Source organism: Tachysurus fulvidraco, chromosome 24 (genome assembly GCF_022655615.1).
Source record: "Tachysurus fulvidraco isolate hzauxx_2018 chromosome 24, HZAU_PFXX_2.0, whole genome shotgun sequence".
In the NCBI taxonomy this organism is placed as follows: Eukaryota; Metazoa; Chordata; class Actinopteri; order Siluriformes; family Bagridae; genus Tachysurus; species Tachysurus fulvidraco.
The window spans coordinates 14,910,366-14,930,865 of record NC_062541.1 but is presented as its reverse complement, the minus strand read 5'-3'; the positions used below and the strand labels follow the sequence as shown (position 1 = coordinate 14,930,865).

General features: G+C 40.3%; 1 protein-coding gene across 1 annotated transcript in view; it reads right to left on the bottom strand.

Annotated features, from left to right (window-relative positions):
* The window catches only part of gna12a (guanine nucleotide binding protein (G protein) alpha 12a), a 35,953-nt gene extending 16,612 nt beyond the window's left edge, over positions 1-19,341 (bottom strand). The window contains exons 1-2 of the mRNA XM_027173854.2: positions 18,622-19,341; positions 8,981-9,196 (exon numbers count right to left, since the gene is read on the bottom strand). Of these exons, the coding sequence (XP_027029655.1) occupies positions 8,981-9,196; positions 18,622-18,939 (534 nt within the window). The 5' untranslated portion in view covers positions 18,940-19,341. The remainder of the gene's footprint in view (positions 1-8,980; positions 9,197-18,621) is intronic.
* Between the last annotated feature and the right edge of the window lie 1,159 nt (positions 19,342-20,500).

Genomic DNA, 20,500 nt, shown 5'->3' with positions numbered 1-20,500 from the left:
AGAAAATGAACAAGCAAGAAATGTGTCTACCTTCTCACTCATTATATTCAAGCTCAACCCCTTGCATGAGCCTGGAATCTGACTTCCTTTCTCATGTTGCATTACTGCTATTGTGACGGGGTCTGCTCCAACACACCAGCTTGACTGGAAGAACACTGGCCTCTGATTGGCCTTTGTTGAATAGCACCGGTTGGACACAATCCTTCAACCTTCACCGGTTGGGTGAATACATCTGGCTGTCTTCCGAGGAGGAACGCTTCCCCTCGGCCTGGTCTTGTGTTCACTGGAAGCTAGTGAGGCAACAATGGCCCATTATTTACACAACCTCAGTCACGAGAAATACGGCACACAACCAGAGAGGGACGTCCTCTTTGATCTCTCCGTAAAAAAACTGCTTATTATTCACACAAACACAAAAAAACCCACACATAAACATACACACATCAAAACACACACATGCCCGAGGACGGATTTCCTTTAATTACAGAGAGCTTTAAAACCGAGCTATGATTGAGTCAGCGTGCATGGTTAAAGCAGATTCCACCACATCCTCAGCAGCATAACCCAAACAAAGTTCGGTACACCCTGCATATTGACACAAGTGCAATAGATGAAGAGCCAGCAGTCAGAAGCTGCATAATCAGGAGCTGAAAAACGACTCTTTACACAGCAGCAAAACCAAACACCTGCAAAGGAGAAGATCTCAGCTGCAAACATAGAAGCATGCCTGAAGCATGCTCTGTAGAAGGTGTGCCATGGCTAGAAAAGAGCTGGATCTCATGATCTCATGAGCTGAGAGCTGGAGACCTTTGATGACATTAGCCATAGTGACCGTTGCTGACTACAAGTGGGTTTGTTCAGTGACATGACAAAGTTGAACTTTAAGCAAATATGGAGCGACTACCAATGGGATTAAAGACAGTAGAGCTCTCGTGATCCGTGGCAAAGAGCACACACTGCTCCTCCTTTAGCTCCTGTGATATGACGCAGATAAACACTACTGAATTTTATACACAAACAACAAATCCTCCTACTGAATGTTTCATTTCAGCAGCAAAAAAAATACTCATTTGTTGTTGAATGCTAGTTGCACAATCCGCTAATAAACATTATTACTATGGCAACCAGTAGTAGGAACTGGAGAACTTGGAGACTTTCAGAGATAAAATAAGCCTGGTCACTAAGAAGACGCAAAAGTGTCTAAAATCTGTTTGTTTCTACCGAGTGCTCTTTCAGCTTTCTGTCAACAGATTTTGTTTTTTTTGCTTACATTTTTTTAAAATATGTGTTAACTTATAGATGTGATCTGAGTCTGCTGATTTGACTGACAGGACTATTTCCTGACTCCCATGGTCATCTGGCCCCAACATGTTTATTGTGAGGGTATAATAATGTAGGGATTTATGCAATACACCCATTTTTTTTATAGGGATTATCCTACACAATTTACCCTAACCGAAGCCTGTCATGGAGTGGTCACCTGATGTAGGGCACAAATGTCTTTGGGATGGGGGGAAAAAAAATGGACTAACCCCTTAAAGAAAAACATGCATATGTAAACTCCATGTACTCAGGGCAGAGGTGGGAATTGATCCCCCTACCCCAGAGGTTTAAGACAAGCGCTAACCACTAAACCACGTCTCCTCTTGTTTATTCAATTTCATTGTTTATCTGAGAGGGAATATTTTCATCCACATTCCCATGGTCTCAATCTTACCGGTCTCACTGGAATGTTGGCTGATATTTAAGGATAGTGGGTGTATCTATCTTGTGTTATATATTTAAAAAACAATCAGGATTTTAGTTTTCTTTGGGTGTTTGTAAGGTCGAGAAAAACTCGAGCACCTCCATTTTGTGTGTCTGTGTGTACCTGTGTTAACTGTACTAGTGATGGAATGCTTTTGTAAGCTGCAGGCTCTATTTAGATGGGCAGTGGAGTTTCCTCTGATAATAAAAACTAATGCTTTCAGCCACAACATGAAGACAGGATAAGCCTAGTTGGATTGCCACTTTGGAGAGCTTCTCTGTATGAGCTAAGCCCTTGTAAACTCTTCTCACACTCCTCTGTCTATATCCAGATACCTCTGTCTACATAGCTTCTTTTGCTGGCATGTGTTCGTGCTTTGGACAAACATCACATCGTCCCTGTTAAGAGCCAAGACGACGGATGTACACTTGGTGTGTAAACCTCAACTCACTTTATGACACCTGATCTCGAAGGATAGCTTTACATGTTGCCTGACTCCGTTAATAGATTTAGTTAGATTAAAACTGAGCGTCTTTAAAGTGAAAGGGATTCACAGATTATTTGTTAACTGGTCCTTCCACAGCATTTCCCCTCTGTCTAAGATCATCCTTCCAACAATAATTCAGTAAGTAAAGAAGCGCTTTCGAACACAAAGCCGGTTTCAAGTGGAAGCAGTGACACTATATTTGGCTGAAGAGAATGTTACTATAGAATATGGTGGTGAAATGAATCATAGCTGTGACTCGAGTCTGACTGTAGTGTGTCTCTATTTGTTCAGCACAATGGCTGCAGGCCAATTCGGTTTTCTTAAGGTGGCAATGTCAACTTTTAACAAAGCAGAATTACAGACTTCCTGTCCATGAACTCTCCAAAGCCTTCAAGCAAAGCAGCGCTCATATCCAATCATAATATAGTGTAAGTAAAATGCTTTTACTGGAAAATGTGTGCCTAATGTCTTTAGCTGTCTAGGGAAATGAATAATGTCTGTTCGTAAGGGTCTTTATATCTATATGGCAGCTCTCTCCGTTGCTTTAAACTCAACGTTCAATCGAAACTAGCCTCTGAGTTATACTAATTAAATGTTAAAGAAAGTGATAATAAAGTTAAAAACTCTCATTTCTGAACAGTTCTTCCCTGAACTGATACACTTTTGGAGCAGTGCCTCAAATGTGAGATATTATTACAGACAAAAAGGTTATTTCCAGTTTCTCACGGTTTGCATTAGTGCTTTTTAAACATAAGAATTCTTTGATACTCCACATTACAACCATGGACATGACACAGGAGACTGAGCCAAAGGCAAAGACAAGTCCATCATGATTAATTAAAATACCTGATAATAAATATGTCTCAAGGCAGGCAATAGGAAAAAACTGTGTTAAACAATCTAGCAAAGTTCCCAAGTGATGTAAAAGGTAAATGTTTATCTAAAGATCATGAGTATGAATCCTGAGGATGCTTTGGCCATCAGTCTATGAGAGAAAAACTGGACATCCTTTCTGGAAGGAGCATGCACTGGCTTTCATCTATCAATCACAGCGACACTGGCCAATCATGGGTGGGATCATTAATGAGGAGAGGTTGTATAGTGCTTTGCTTCCTGTGATGCAGCAGTTCAGAATGATCCTTTGGTTGGATGGTGCACATTCACATGTTTTGTGGAAAGCTTGCCACAGTCTTTACTTCTAAGTAGGATTGGCCCTAAGTTTGACCTTTTCACTGATGGTCATCATCTTCCTCTTCCTCTTGGGCTCACTAGAGGAATCTTTCGCAGGGGCACGGTGCTTAGGAGGCATCGTAAGGGCTTAACGAAAAGTTCATTTCGAACACAATACGTGAGACACAGTTGACATCGTGAACGAGAGTGGCGACATACAACAAGGGAAGAAGCTGGGATAGGATGCGATGATGCGCAGCCAATCAGCTCAGATCTCGCGCAGGGAACCAATCATGTGCCTTGTCTGAGTGCCCGTGGGTATGTACAAAGCCTCTGAGAAAGTTTCTCTCTTTGTCTGGCATCCTGGGAAACCATTTTTATTTTTATTTTTCGATGAATATTTTTGAAAAATCAGCCATGCACTGAGGCTGCGAGACTTGAACCGCGAAACTTGAACCACGAAGTGGTGAGGGATTACTGTAGTACATAATACATAATACATTAATGGCATGATATACATCAGTAATAAATCAGCTATGGTTGCTTTTTGTAGCTAGTTGCTGCTATGTAGTTTTCATTTGAGTGTGCAGCAGCACTGGTGTCAGACGTTACTGAAAAATACTGGTCGCTCTGGATAAGGACATCTGCCAAATGTTGTAGCTGTAAATGTGCAAAATATCTTGAATTATAGCTTCGAAAAATTCATGTCTTTATTTAATAAGTCAGCTACATCATGATTGTCAGGACTGATCCCGGACCTTGGCCATGTGCATTTTGTTTCTGTTCCTCGTCAGGTGTCTGTCCCGCCTTCGTCTGCTCCTCCCGTCTCCACACACCTGTTTCCCATTGTCATTAACGGTGTCTATTTAACTGTGCCGCGTTGCCTTGTGTGACGCGGAATCTACTGTTGTCTTTGGTTGTTTTGTCCTGTCGTCCTGTCTCGAGTTTGTGTTAATGTTTCGTGTTTCTTTTGTTATTAAACCCTGTTTATTTTGCTATCCTGCATTTGGGTCTGTTTTATGACAATGACGTTTTATGACGTTCGTGACAATGATCAATGATTGCATCCATACAGGATAAGTCAAGTTATTCAGTTTAAATGGATGGACAAGGAATAGAGCAAAAGTGCTAATGAATTGTCTATAGCTTCATTTTTATTTATCCTAATTTTGTTCTTTTAAACAATAACAACAGTATGGTTTTTGTATATAAATATATACTATATCTAAAATATGAATATATTTACATTTATTTATATAATGATGATTGTTTACACAGTCATACTCTCACTGGAACACTAGCACAACTTCTCCCATTCACTTCCTGATTACTTCAAGGTTTTAGACTATTTAAACAGTTCATGAGCATGAACACATTGTGAAGTCTTGCCATTCCCTGTGTTGTCATTGTTGAGTGCCATTAAATGTTGCGTTTATTGGATTTGTCTATGGATGATCTTTGGGCCTTGTTAAATCTGTTGCATTCTATAAAAAACCTCTTGGACAATTATTTTATGTTGAGTACTGTGGTTACATTGGAAACTTTGTTTCAGGAACCCCAATGTCTATTTGTACCTGCCCTGTTGTATTAGTCTTTGTTCGTCATTGTTGTATATCATGCTTTGTTTCTACATTATCCGTCTCGGATTATGTTGTGTAATGTTTTTGGTTTTGTTTCGTTATGTGTACGTGAATAAAGAGTACGGAGAATGTCCTGCATCTGGGTCTAGTCTGTGAAGCTCATCGGGAAGACGTGACACTTTTTTAGACGTGGAGAAATAATTATGTGTTACTAGCTAGCGTAGGTCAAGGATCTCATACTGTTAGCTAGTTAGGCTCCTGAGCAGCAAACCATGGCATTGGACACTGGAGCTTCCACTTGCCCAGTGGATTGTCTAATCCATAATCTAGTGCATTATTTGTTCATTTTTCATGTTTTGTTTTTATGAAACATGAAGTTGTACAGTGTACAGTGTACAGTGAACCATGAAATGAATATATCTAATATTTTATACATGAGCTCAGAAAAGCGCATTGTGACTTATCAGTATCTAGTCAAAGACATGCCAGAAAGATAATGAAATCTGATCTAATAGTATGAAAGTTATAAAAAAAAAAAAGTCAGCATACGCACAAGCAAGGCTTTATCCACTAATAGAGAGCAGAAATAAAGGCCTCAGCTCTGTCTGTTTAAAAGGCCTGAGAGATGTTTAGTGTGACTGAACAATGTACACATCTGAACACATCCTCCCTCCCACTCAGTGTGCCCCAGACTGTTCCCATAACAAGAAAGCCCTCACACAGCAGAATGGGAGAACAACACAAAAGCTGTCAGTAGTCTGACCCAGCTTCACCACTACACACCATGCCTTTTACAGATTCAGTTTATTCACACAAAACACGGGGTTCATTCCAACGCCAAAGACGTCATTAAGCTATTATTAATGCACATTATGTTCATAATAACTGTTGAAGGAAGACGTTGACCCTGGTATACAGCCACAAAGAACAGGAAGGCAAAAGTTTAGTCTCCAGGGGTGTAATATGAAATGTTAACAAAAAAAATGCTAGCAATACTAAAACAATAGAACAGTATATCTGAGTTCAAGCATGATTTAAATGTTAAAACCAAAAAGAAAATAATATGAATATACAGCAGCCCACACACACACACACACACACACACACACACACACACACACACAATTTCCTGTGAGTTTGCATATTTGTCACGCTAAATGGTTTCAGATCCTCATACAAAAATGCAAGACAAGACAAAGCGAACACCAGGATACTTAAATCATCATTTCATGTATGAAAAGAAAAAACATCAACTACTGTATGTGACCCATGTGCAACTTAAACCAGACTAACTAAACACTTGTGGTAAAAAAGTGTGGAAAAATGTTGGCGCTCTTGATCATTGTCTTGTTGTATAATCCAGTTTCAGAGTTCTGTCGATTATGGCAAAACATCCAGGCACTGAAACAGCGAAGTATCCTTCCAAAAGGCTTCCACTTTTATTCCATCAGTACACAAAACATTATCTCAAAAGGCTTTGGGGGTCATCTAGATGTGTCTTTTCTCTTGAATCTCCTCCAATGATATTATGTTGCCTTGTCTCTTCATGTTGAGGATATCAGCAGCGAGCAGGTCAATAGATGTTCGTCTGGGTTGTTTTGTGACTTCCTGTATGAGTCGTCGCTGTGCTCTCTTAGGAATTTAGGTAGGCTGGCCACTTCTGGGAAGATTCACCCCTGTTCCAAGTTTTCTCCATTTGGAGATAATGGCTCTGACTCTCGAACACTGGTGTCTCAGAGACTCGGAAATGGCTTTGTAACTGTTTCCAGACCGAAACCATATTTCAATAATCTTTTCTGGAATAAATTTTTTTATCTCAGCATAGTGCTGTTAAAATTACCGGAAATGTTCAGTCTGTTCTGTCGATGTTTAGATTCAACATGGCTGACAGTAATAAAGCCTGCGTGTGTCTAGTCTAATTTAAACCAATAAATAAATAAATAAATAATTCAAAAATACTTTGGAGCTACTCAGCTTGTCCATGGATGGTGTTATATTTTTATCGGAAGCTCTGAAACAAATAAGTGACACATAGGGTCAGTCAGTCAGGACCTGCCCCTGAATTAATTCTGTTCTAAGCGAACTGTCAGATCTGATGAAAATGTCACCACTTCTTGTATTATTTCATTTGTGTGTATTGGATGTAACAAATCAGTGATGAAAACAAGTATGAGAATAACAAGCATATTAGTGAATTGATTAAGGAGTGTGAGTCGTGTTGGTGCTTTCCTCAATTATAAGGGCTTCATATGAACATCACCAAGCAATGGCAATTCTCTGGTCAGTCATACGTTAGCACTACACTCTCAGAACACTCGCTTCAAAGTAGTTAAGGTTTCTTCATGCTCTTGACATGAAGAAGAAGAAGGGTTTGTTTGAAGTAGATGTAGATATTTGGCACAGTTAGAGTTTTCTCACTGACCTCTATTCTGTGCCACTTACCTACTTTTACACTTTTGAATAATTCAGATTTATCTAGTGATATCTTGACACTATCTAGAAAAAGCATCGAGACATGATGCCTTGTTCTAGTGATAACCAGATATAATCAACAATGTTGTGGTGTAAAGTCTGAAAATTGATTATTTTCCTATAACAGCATATACAAAAAAGTGTTTTATTCCTCTTTTTGCCTGAAAAAAAAAAAAAAAACAATGGAAAAAACAATCTCAGGTCTAGCCAAAGCTTGAACCAGACTCCACTTCCCACAATGCTCACTCACTTCAATGTTCACAGTCACTGACCTTTAATTCTCCTGCCTCCAAGCACACACACACACACACACACACACACACACACACACACACACACACACACACACACACACACAGAGAGAGAGAGAGAGAGAGAGAGAGAGAGAGAGAGAGAGAGAGAGAGAGAGAGAGAGAGAGAGAGAGAGAGACACACACACACACACACACACACACACACACACACACACACACACACACACACACACACACACACACACACACACACACACACACACGATACATGTTCAAAAGATGCTTACTGTACAGTCACAACGACTTCGTGAAGTTTACGCTCAGTATCCTGTGTTTATACTGTTGTTTATCTGGCTTTGCCTACTGTTTTTGTGCTTGGCCTTATATTTAATTCCCCATTTGATGATCATTGCCTGTTTATTTGCTCTAACATTGCCTTATGTTTTGGGTTTGTTGCCTGAACTGTTATTAAAAGTTGTTAAGCTGTACTTGAATCTATTTCAGCATCTTTGTCCTGACAACATCCTAATTTCTGTTTATGATTGCTCAATTATTGCACATAAAGATTTGAGGTGAAGTTCCCTTCAACCAGTAAAAAAAACACAGATGCTAATAGGCTAGCTTGTTTCTTGAGTATAGTCACTATTGTATACTAGCTAGCTTGTTTGTGACATTACTCACTGTTGTATGCTAGCTAATTTGTTGCTAACTCTACTAATTATTGTATGCTGGTTAGCTTGCTGCTAACCAAACTCACTGTTGTATGCTGGCTAGCTGATATTGAAGTACATTATACAGTAGTACAAGTAGCCACTCAGGCATTAAGGTGCAGTTAATGAAGCTTTTTATGAGCTTCTCATTGTCAGACAGAGCAAACAAAAGATGTGGAAGTGTCCATGTGTTTTTTGTGTTGTTGTGTGTTTTGGTGTGCTGAGATGGGAAATGAGTGGGTTATTACATAACTTGCAAATTACCACAAACGCAGCATAAACAAGTGAACACACGTAGCCACATATCTCCTTCCTGTTACTTCTTCATGCTAATAATATAACAGCTTTACATATCTGGTTTTTCACTTAACACAGTTACATGTGACATAAATAATCTGCACTGAAACATTTTCAGGCTTTAGCTCATAATTTATAGACACTTACATTCCATAAGCCTTCATGATCAGATCAGGAATGTAGGTCTAAGACACTTGTGTATGTGTGTTTGTTACCTGAGGCCAGGCAGCAGGCTCAGATGCCCTCAGATTAAAGTTACTCACCAGCTGGAATTCGCTCCGGCGCCCATAGGCCTCCTGGATACCCGAGTCACCCCAGAGTGCCTGGAGGGCAGGCACATACAGCTGGAATGTACAAGGCTCCACCGGCATTCCTGTTTTGTTCTCAAAGGACATAACAAACATTCCATGCTTCTCATTTTCCCAGTTCTTCCAGGGCACCTCGAGCTTGTCCCGTGCGTCCACCAGCACCCTCATGCCCTGAAAGATAACCAAAGGCAACAAAAGTGAGAGAGGGCAATTTTCTAATGCATGAGTCATTGTTGAGTCGTGCCTTGCTCATTCTGGACACAGTGGCCTCAACCTGTACAATAAAAACTTATTTTCCCTGAGAATAAGAACGTAAGTGAACTTTGGACTACAGCTCCGTTCCCAGAAACTACTCTGAAATCATTACTCTGAAGGAAAGATGCCCGCTGTAATGTAATACATACTGAAAGCTTAGAAGGAAAATTTTATCTTAAAAATAGTGTGTACTGTGTTATTTGTTAGTAATATGCAGTGTTCTACAGCACGATATGGTGTCGCTCAGCCTCAGGGCTTCAACAAAGTTCACCATTTTGCCGGCATCCATCAATGTGTTGTCAGAGCGATACCCAGCATGTAACCGCTGAGAATCTTAACCGCAAGCAAGTGAGGACTTGCAACGACAAAGATTCAGTTGACGCAGCGGTTAATGAGGAAAAGTTTAGAAAAATCTTCACTTCTCTAAAAAACATGTGCAACTTTAAAAAAGGGCTTGTGACTTTTTTAGCGGTGTGTGGTGGCGCTTTGGAGACCACATGAGATCAACACGAGACTCCACAGAAAACTATCTTACGTTTACAAACGGCTTGGAATTATGAAATGAATAAATTATGACATCTGACTGCTCCAGTGAGGTGGAACAGATATGATTTTATACATTTCGTTACTTTTAATCTATTTTTTGATGAACATTCTTACATAATCTTGTATACTAATTTATGTACATATAAAGTCAGCATACTTCTATCTTCCTTTTGTCAAATTAATAATAAATAAATAAAAGACTTTATTTTATCACATATAGAACGGGAACGAACAGGGGGGCATAGAAGCCTTTATTATCGATACATATACATTACAGCACAGTGGAATTCTTTTCTTCACATACCCCAACTGAGGAGGTTGGGGTCAGAGTGCAGGGGCAGCTATGATACAGCACCCATGGAGCAGGGAGGGTTGAGGGCCTTACTCAAGGGCCCAGCAGTGGCAGCTTGGCTGTGCTGGGCCTTGAACCCCAATCCTCTGATCAACAACCCAGAGCCTTAACCAGTTGAGCCACTTTAAAACAGAGTGAACATTTTTCTTCACATATCCCAACTTTGCAGGTTGGGGTCAGAGCGCCAAGTCAGCCATGATACAGCACCACTGGAGCAGAGAGAGTTAAGGGCCTTGATCAAAGGCCCATCAGTGACAGCTTGGCAGTGCTAGGGCTTGAACCCCAATCTACAACCTAGAGCCTTAACCACTTTAGCCATAACTGACCCAATAATCCAATAAAATAAATCCTAACTGTCACCATAGCATTCATACTAGCTTAAGCTAGGCCTACAATGTCTAAGATTTAAGATTACACTATATCAAGATTTAAAATTTTGATATTAAATACTGTATACTCGCAGGCAAATGAAAAAAGTTTATATTAAGTAAGAAAAAATTTCTTAGAAGAACTACAGCCTATATTTTCCATCAAATTCCAGATATCCAATTCCTGTGCAATTGATGTCTAGTTTTCTATCTAAAATAGTGGCAAGATAATGCATAAATGAATTGTGGGCATGTTAACAGCAGTTGTATAGAGGGATACTTTTGTTATTTAGAAAAAGTAACACTAAATCCAAAACTTTCTAAAAATAAAAAGTAAACCTTCTTGAACTTTATTTAAAAGTTCAGTTGTACAGTTAAAGCCAGTTATTCACCGCTGATGCATCCAACCCAGCCTTCCTGTCTGTACAGTGAAAAGCCAAGTGTTGGGCCAAAAAGAAGAGTGTTTAGACCCAAATACAACACAGAGAGCAGAGTTCCTCTACTCAAATCCCTGCTCTGGAATCTGGAATCCTAAAAGACCTCGATTGGCTTCTCTTAATTACTATTGCAGCAACATCCACCAGGCCAATTCTATCTTTCAGCTAAACTGACACCTTTCTTCCGCACTATACCAAGAATAACATCTTGAAAATTCAAGTCCCAAAAGGAGGACTCTATTTCTTTCCTTTTAAATCTACATCAACAACAGACATGGCTTAGATACGCCTGGTGTAGCCACCTGGGACGCTGATTAGAGCGCTATGCCAGCTTGTGTCTGGGAAGAGAAGACATGCTTATAAATACTACTGGGATATCTGCTTCATCAAATATGAGACAGGATGTGCCCCACGCCATTGCTGGCGTCGCCACAGGTTCAAGGGAATCAGTAAGCGATATTTACAAAGATTTTTTTTTCTGCCATACAAACTTATAAGGGATCTGTGTAATAACCCGAAGCAGATACACTGTAAAACACATAAACCAGGAGGCAGCTACAGGAAATGAATGTGGTGCAGGACCCCCTGGTGTCCTCTCGATAAACTAAGCAGTTTTGTGTTTAAGGACTGACTTGCTGACACTGTTTAAACGGTCTTAATGAGAAACGAGTACGCAGCCCTGCCAGTCGCAGCATCTTCCTCCAGGCGACACGCTTGCTCTCAAGTCACCTCCCACCCTCCCCTTTCCACATGCCAAACCCACTCGTCCATGACCTTTCACCCACTTCCGCCAGGCGCTATCTGGGAAAGGACATATCCCCTGTCCTCTTGGACTGCCTCTGCCGACACAACCACAGTAAGAGAAAAGAAGAAGAAAAACACACAGAGAAAACACAGAGAGAGCGAGACAGAGAGAAAGAAAAGGCAGCTTTATCACAGTGTAGAGGTCAGTTACAGGGCTTCCAATCAGTCTCCGCGTCATGGCACTGTCCCAAAAATAGCTCCAAAAACCACCAAACCCACACCACAAGTGGAGCTCCTAATGTAGCCGAGCATCCATGAGCAAAACAAGTCTCCGTGTATTGTTTGAAATAGTATCTAAGTTTGACTTGTTTTGGAAATTCTTCACTACAGCTACGTCCCTCTATTTTCATGCAAATGTAAAATGTAAAAAAAACCCACGCCACTGGGTGATATGCTCCATGAAAGAGTCTTTGTAATTTTTTTTTTGTGAATGGGGAATTCCCCTTGGAAGCAAAAGACGTGCTCTGTGCCTAATAACCACTCAACCAACTTCTTTTTAAAAGTTGTAGTTATAATTTGGAGTGCAATTAGTGGCTGCAGTGTAAGCAGATTAGCAGCAAAACAGTGTAGCTCCTCATAGTTTCCCTGACCCTTAGTAACCGCAGCTCAAATCAATGACTCCTTACTCTATGAACAAACCGCCTACATGGACTGTTCCTCTGGTCCCAGAGCGAAGGAAATCTCAAATTTATCACACAGGAAGATGAGTTTGAAATACGTCGCTCCCAGTGGTCACCCATTGAGCCATTTCCTGCATCCTCCCCCATCAGCCTGTTGGAGCTGAAGAAGAATGCAATCCTCTCTAAACTGGGAAAACATAGCTGATGGAGAATAACTGCACGAGTACCCACTTGACAAGTTCCAGTTCCAACAAAAGTGCGTTGTAGGGCAAACATATAAAGACGTTAATGATTAAAAAAGGGAGTAAACTTAAAGAGGCTATTTCCACTTCTAGTGTTATTTCTAATTTGTGAAATCCACATTCCACGCTTGCGACCCCTTTTCTCCAGGAGTTGCCTGAAAATAGAGGTTATCCATTGTCCTCTCCTTCCAAAACAAGACATTCCTCACCCCAGCAGAATGCCATAAATGTTTTCTCAGGCTTGTAGTAAACAGAGGAAACATAGCTGTACTTTTCTTCCATTCTTCCACGACAATGCACAGAGATGAAGTCTAGTTTGGTATGACACAATGACTTGGACTATCCAGCAGGTTGAGAAGTGTTAGGGGCTAAACCGAGGTTAAATCTAATCAATGAGCAGATAGAAGTCAGTGTCATGTCAATCTTTAGAAGGATCCAATAAAAGAACTTCCTCCTGGGACAGAGAAAAGGCCCTGTTCAGGTCTCGGACAGGTGGCTGCTGATAAGGGTGTGTTTGCACCCCTGACACAATAGATATTTTAAGCCTTTGAACACCAAAACATTCACGATGCACACTAAAGCAAAGGCCTGGATAGTGTGCTGGAATGTTGTTCAGAATAAAGGGGGACATTTTTGCTGGTGTTAAAAAAAAAGCCAGCTGTACAGTGTCAAAGGAAACAGAAGGATAATATCTCGCATCCCAGGTGGCTTTGGCTGACCGAATGAGAGAAAGAGCGAGAAAAGCTGGACCTCTGCCTCTGTAATGCTGCTGAAGATAACATGAAGATAACATTATCTCCCAAATAACAAATAGATCAGGCAATGTGTGGGCTTTTCACACACTGTAATTTCTGTGCATTATGCGCTGTTACGTTTTTTGGATCGTTTCTGCTACTGAAATGAGCCACAGGAGAAAAAAAAAGATTATTTTCAAGTGTATCCGTGTATTTTTCTAATTTTCTGTTTGACGTTACAATATCACACTGTCAATATGAACAGCCCTCAGCAGGAGGAGGTGTATTTGATAATACATAGATAATGACAATGTTCAGCTTCCTGTCTGTGTGTGAGGAAAGACATTTCCTCTGGCACTCGTAGCTCTCTGAAGCTATCAGCGTGGAGCCATCCCAGTACGACCTTGACTAGTGCACTGGCAAACAAGGCAGAAGAAGCTCCTCCTTTCACCGGGCCAAAAACACTCATGCTCACTAATGCTACTCCTCACACCTAAAAAGGCACTTCTCGGGGTAACACCATTAATCCTGTAGAGACGTTTACCTTCCTGACGGGAGGCCTTGTTTAACTCAATATAGCTGCCAGATCCACTGTCTGTTCCTCACTCACAAACACAACTCACAGGAGGTTTTTTTATTTTCATTGTAAGCATTTTCTGATAGCTATTAGCTGTTTATACAGTGAGGTGTTGGCATGGTAAAGAGTTCTGTGCTGAAATAAACTGAACTGCTGGCAGATTATTTGTACAAGATTTTTGTAGAACTTTTTAGCCATTTAGGGAGTCTGTTATTTGCAGGATTAGTCTATTGCTGCAAATAAGAACCTTTAAGCAGTCAGCTCTTCGACTGCTGAAATATCTTTTCTGAACTTGAAACAGGGATCAAGCGCATACTTTTCTGTGCAGTCATCCTTAATCATTCTGTTCATTCGTCATCGAGGTTTTTTTTAAATAAGCCATGTTGTCAGTTCAATAATCAGACCAGAGGGGGATAAATAAAACAAAGAATCTGTGAAAACTCTCCCCATTCTGAAGTAATGGCTCTCTCCCTGAAGCTAAATCATTTACGTAATTGCCTATGACATTATAAACCTCATGGGGCACGGTGGCTTAGGGTTTCCTTCTGGTTTTCAACTCCCGTCCAAAGACATGCATTGTAGGCTGAATGAAATCACTGAAAGTTTTCCATAGTGTGTGTGATTGTGCCCTGTGATGCGTTAGCACCCTATCCAAGGTGTCCCCTGGCATAGACTCCAGGCTTTCGGCCACCTGCATGAGATTAACGGTTCAGAACATAAATGGATCCGCTATAGAAGCTGCGTTGGTTAACATTTCGAAAACCAATTATTGTTCTATTGTTCAGTCAAGTGGTGATAAAACTTCCCCCTGTTTTTACACAAACCACTGAAAACTCGCTGTGATTTTCACATCTGTCCAGTACACCATCGCTCTAAATAGCACTTTGTCATAGGAAGTAACCATATGATTTATACAGTAATACAATTTAATAGTATCAGATATGGTTTTATACAATTTGTACCTCAGTAACGTTCAAACTATACACGAGTGAAAAAATACTTGAGTACCAATCATGCTGAAAAATGGAAATAATTTCATTTGTACCCTGTATTTCCATAAACAGGGTGAATTTCATGTGAGACTCCTTGTGAGACTCCTTGTGAGACTCCTTGCTTCTGTTAAGATAATATTAAGCACTTCAGTATGGCTGTTATTTGATGTTTGCATAGTTACATTAGCTTTTAATGTACAAGTACTGTATAGTCTGTTATTATAGACTGTACAGTCTATTATGCTGAGTCTGAAGGTACAAGTATGTGTGTTATCGACTTAACGTTATACAGGACACTACGTTTTAATATTTGTGACTAGTAGGAGGTCTCTGTAGGCAAAACCGTGTTGTATGTTAGAGAAGCAGAGAAATGAAGTCTACAACGAGTTCTTTGAAATAATTAAATTTAGTAGATGTCTCCCTTCTTGAGACTAAAAAAGAAAGGGCAACTACAACACAAAGAAAATGTCATGCATGGGAAAGAAGAACTGGACACCAAACAAAAGCACTTTTCTTTATATCTGACTCCCAGTTTCATAATCATCGCTCACCTATCGCCTTGCTGGAAATAAACTGGCATGACCTTAGAACTTCCTGTGTCTGAGAGGCAGCAGGATTGTCTCCCAGGGTCCAGGCCACAAAGAGAGCTCAGTTTCAGAGTTTCAGCTCTCAGCTCCCCGGATCCTCTACAGGGGCCTGGCAGGAGGATCTGATCACAATCTGTCTCGGTTCAACAGAGTGATGCTTTTAGCTCTGCTCATTCTGGAGGATAGCAGGGCTAATCGTTTGTTATATGAGGGGTCCGTTTCAGGCATGCTGACCTAACCAGTGCTGTGACTTGAGATTGACAGTTTGACAGCCACTAAGTCAAAGAGAACAGATTTCTTTTTGCTCATAAATACTCAGATGACTAAATATAAAGCAGGAATGTACAGGGACCATTTATTTCAGATCGTGTACATATGATGCTGATACTGAAACCTATTAGGTTTCGTTTTTAGTTTAATTTCATGTACGTTTCCTAAGTTCACACAGTGCCCCTAAAAAATCACATGTCCCTTCTCATACACTTTGACTACTTCATGGTTCATGGTCTGTCGACTTGGTTTTTTTTTCTGACATTAGCTATTAACTGTATTTTTTTTTTTTTTTTTTTTTTACAAATATGAGTGTTTGTAATTGAGCATGCATTGTTCCAATGCATAAATCCAGTATCATTAGCAATGCATCTCTGCTAGACAAAGAAGAAAAATTAAAGACAGTCTGGACCCATTAGCATGATTTCACTTGGATTATGCTAATCCCTAACTGTTTACTGAAAACGTATTTTAATAACAAACAGTCAATCACAGTACTGTATCTGTACAGAGTAGCTGTGCTCATTCTGTCAAATCATAAACAACATATACTGTAACCTACAGCATGAACTAGCCACCTCATGTTAACTTGCTAGCTAAAATATTAGCACCGGTTGTAGGAAAAATAGTTGATTCCCTGTAAAACATTTCCAGAGTTGTTAGATACAGGTTGGTAAACAGCTAACTCAAGCTAGCAAGCTAAAATAAATGTGTAAATTACAGTCTACAATGCCTGTACATTTATGATGTTTTTTTTTTTTTGTATATTTTGTTATTGTATCTGTGTATTTGGCGATGTAGCACATATGTATCACATGAGTTCAAACCCTCACCTGAGGACTAAACCACACATTTCCAATGAGTAGAAGGGTCAAGTAGCATCCTAATATGAGTAGGATAGGAGTGAGCAAGAAACTTAGCAACACATCCCCTCACAGTACTCCACAACACAAATCAATCATCTGTCATTCACTAGCTTCCCTCCACATTGAGAACAGATAAAGGATTTACCTGCTTAGCAAGAAAAAACCCACAAGTCCTGAATCATTGTTCGTCTTATAGTATAATATCGTAGACGCTCACTTATACCGGTTTGCTTGCGTTACACTTACTTTAGTGCATCTAGGAACCTGTTGACATGTGACTTATCTGTACTGGCATATGATGCGTGGCCTGTCAGATCCAATCCAACACATCTGACATGTGAATTCCTATGACAGCATTGTCAGGGCAACTCACAGCAGCTCTGGAAAATCAGATTATAGAGTATCTTCTCTGCTGCCTCCCCTGAATAGGCATGTTCTCTTTTAACAAAAAAAATCCTACGCACTCGAGCTTGAAGTGACTGATGTTTAGTATGACGGTTTAGTTTATTTCCACATTTGAAACCATGTCTGACATAAAGACACAGAAATAAAGAAATTAAGAGCTGAAGCATGTAAGGCCACATCCACTCCCTGAGAAAAGAAGCTTTTCCTCTCTCTTCCTTATAAAGTAAAAACCCATCTGCTCAGCCAACCCTCCAAATTGGCAGCACTCTTTTCTGACCAAAGTGTAGGTGAAATTACAGCCAAGGAAAGTTTCCCAGTGAACGAGCCAGGAACGAGAACATACACCACATGATCACTGGAGAAGATGAAATATAACATCAGATCGTTATTATTAAGAGTCCTGTGAAGTGCTGTGTCATGGGGACATGCTACAAGTTACAAAGGACAATTAAAATAGGGTGGAACTAAAGTCTGGGAAGAATCGTTAAACAATAAATGGATGTCGGATCTGTTTAGCACTGCATCTGACGGGGAATCTGTTTTGTTGCAACTCTCAATGAAAGACCAGAAGACTCATATGTGCACTGAAAGACATTGATCTAAATGACAAGGGAACTGCAGCTGTGCATAAAAGGGACAGAGAGAAGTGAATGCCAAATGAAACCAATGAGTTTTAAGGCATGAGGCTACTGTTCTGCTTATGTAGCCAGCTTTAATTTCCCTTTGCCATTTAACCCATTAACATGGAAAATTGTTTACCACACAGATCATAGGACACAAGGAGAAGGATATCTCTCACTTTCTTCTCTATCTCATTCTCTGTCCGGAATTATATCCTTCTAAACGGGGTTGTATTTGCAAACAAAAGCATTCAGTTGGAGGTTGTTCTGCTTTTCTAACACGGATGTAGAACTTTACAGAGTCATGACAATTAAGCTGCATAGATTAGAACTGGAGGAGAGACAATGTGTCATCAAGCCCCTAAAGGATTCTTCAGTTTGTCCTTCTTCAACCCTGTGAGCAAACAGTGTAATGATGTACTGTATGATGACAAGATGCAAAAAGGTAACATGTGGTGACAGGTGACAAGCATCATGGGAATATGTAATGCAGTCACACTGTTTGAATGCCAGAGGTCCCAATGTGCTCAAGCCATACATACAGAGAGCATGTTGGTCACCTGATGTAGAAAATATTACGAATAATTCTATTTATTTAGTTTTTTTATGCATATTTGTATTAATTATGATTCAGAAATACAACAGGAGTCACTTCACACATTTCAGCATTTAATTGTATTCAAATTATGTTCAAAATGTTCGAATCGAATCGAATCGACTCCTGAATCAAGTACCGTTTATCAAAACGAATATTGAATCGAATAGAATCATTACACCCCAAGTTGGTTTAAACGACTGCAAGTCAAAATGTCTTTAAGCTTCAACCATGCAAAAACCTTATAGGGATCTTTTTTCTGAAAGGGTTGGAATTTAAATTCAGAGTGAGTTTAGAAGTTTTCTAAGAACTTTTCTGAAATGTACCTTAATAATATTCTCAAAGATGGTGTCTCTAAAATCCAGCAGCGCTTTCTGGTCAAACTCTTGCCCGTGAATAATCCTCATCTGTTTGAGGAAGGTGGATTTGCCACTTTCCCCTGCGCCCAGGAGCAGGATTTTGACCAGACGGCGCACGGAGCGTCTCTCGCGCGCCAGCATGGCATCGATTTCGCGACTCCGCCGTTTGGCCTCGCGCGCCTGTGTTGCGTCCCGCTCGCGCGCTCCGTCTTTCCCGTTATTCCTTTCGTGGCCAGGCTCAGCGGGGAGCAGACACCGGCTCAGGGTGCGCACCACGCCAGCCATCCCTTCCACTTAGCCAAAAAATAAAATAAAACAAGCCAATATAAAATGACGGGCCGGTCTGGTTCAGTAGTCCGGTTCGTGCGTTACATAGACCGGGCTTGTCATCGGTAAAGCAGCGCAAAGCATTTGTCTCTGTGCGCGCACACTTCACTCCTGCGTGCTCACAGCAACACAGTAGGGATCAGCTGAACGGATCATCCCATAAGAGAACCATCACAAGTTCCCGAAAGACAAAAAACTTTTAGAACTGATTCGCAAAGTTTGAAACGTCAAAAATAAAATCTTCTCTTTACCGATCGATTGCGTTAAGAAAAGAAAAGAAAAGAAAAGAAAAGAAAAGCTTTGTCAGTGTATCAGCACCACGCCTTCCGCACTCCGTGGGGTTTCCGTGCGTTTTCCTCAGTTATCTAACTTTCATAAAAGTTCTTCTATATATCAAGATAAATATCTTCTCTTCAGCACTCCACTTCTCTCTCTCTCTCTCTCTCTCTCTCTCTCTCTCTCTCTCTCTCTCTCTCTCTCTCTCTCTCTCTCTCACTGGGACCTGGTGTATGTATATGCATACGCATTAAGGGGCGCGCACGAGCAACCCCATGGGGAGGCAGGAGTGTTATCCAGCACCAGTACCAACCTATTTATTTCAAATCGGTTTACATGAGTTTTCTTTATATAGTTCTTTAAACAATGGCCATTGTCACATACTGTATCTGCTTCTATCTATCTATCTATCTATCTATCTATCTATCTATCTATCTATCTATCTATCTATCTATCTATCTATCTGTCTGTCTGTCTGTCTGTCTGTCTGTCTGTCTGTCTGTCTGTCTGTGGCTATTTCGTTCACCGAGACCAAGTTGCCAGGTCTGTAAAAATCACAAGCGGATTGGTTTACTTTTTGGGGTGTCCCTATACTAAACCCACATGCATGATATTGCATTAATCCCCTTTTACTACCTTTTATAATAATCTACACTCTTCTGTTCTGTGAAAGCTTTCCTCAAGATATTGTAGTGTGGATTTGTGTTCATTTCAGCTATGAGAGCATTAGTGAGGTCAAGAGTGAGGGGGTTCATCCCAAAGGTGTTCAGTGTGGTTGAGTCAGAGTCAGGGACCAATGCAGTTCTTCCACTCCAACGTTCTCAAACAATGTCATGTCCACATGGAGCTCCGTGCTTTGTGCACAGGTTCATGGTCATGATGGAACACATTAAAAATAAATAAATGAATGAATTAAATAAATAAATAAATCATATCTCCCACAGGCTTCATTTGATTTCAGGTGATACTATTGACCTGTTGATCATCTCCTTTGATATTAGTGTATAAATGGTATTAAACATAATGGTTATAAATGAAAAGGAAAAAGTAATTATTATGTATTATTACAAAGGCGCTTTAAAAAAGTGGCAAATGTTACAACTGACCTCACTCTCGACCTACAGACTGTTTACTCCATCTATGAATATACAGTGACCTCCATAGGATCTACACTCCTCAGATATTATTTGGGTAGTGGGTTATTTGGAGTGAGATTAACATTAATGTATCTAGTGCTGATACG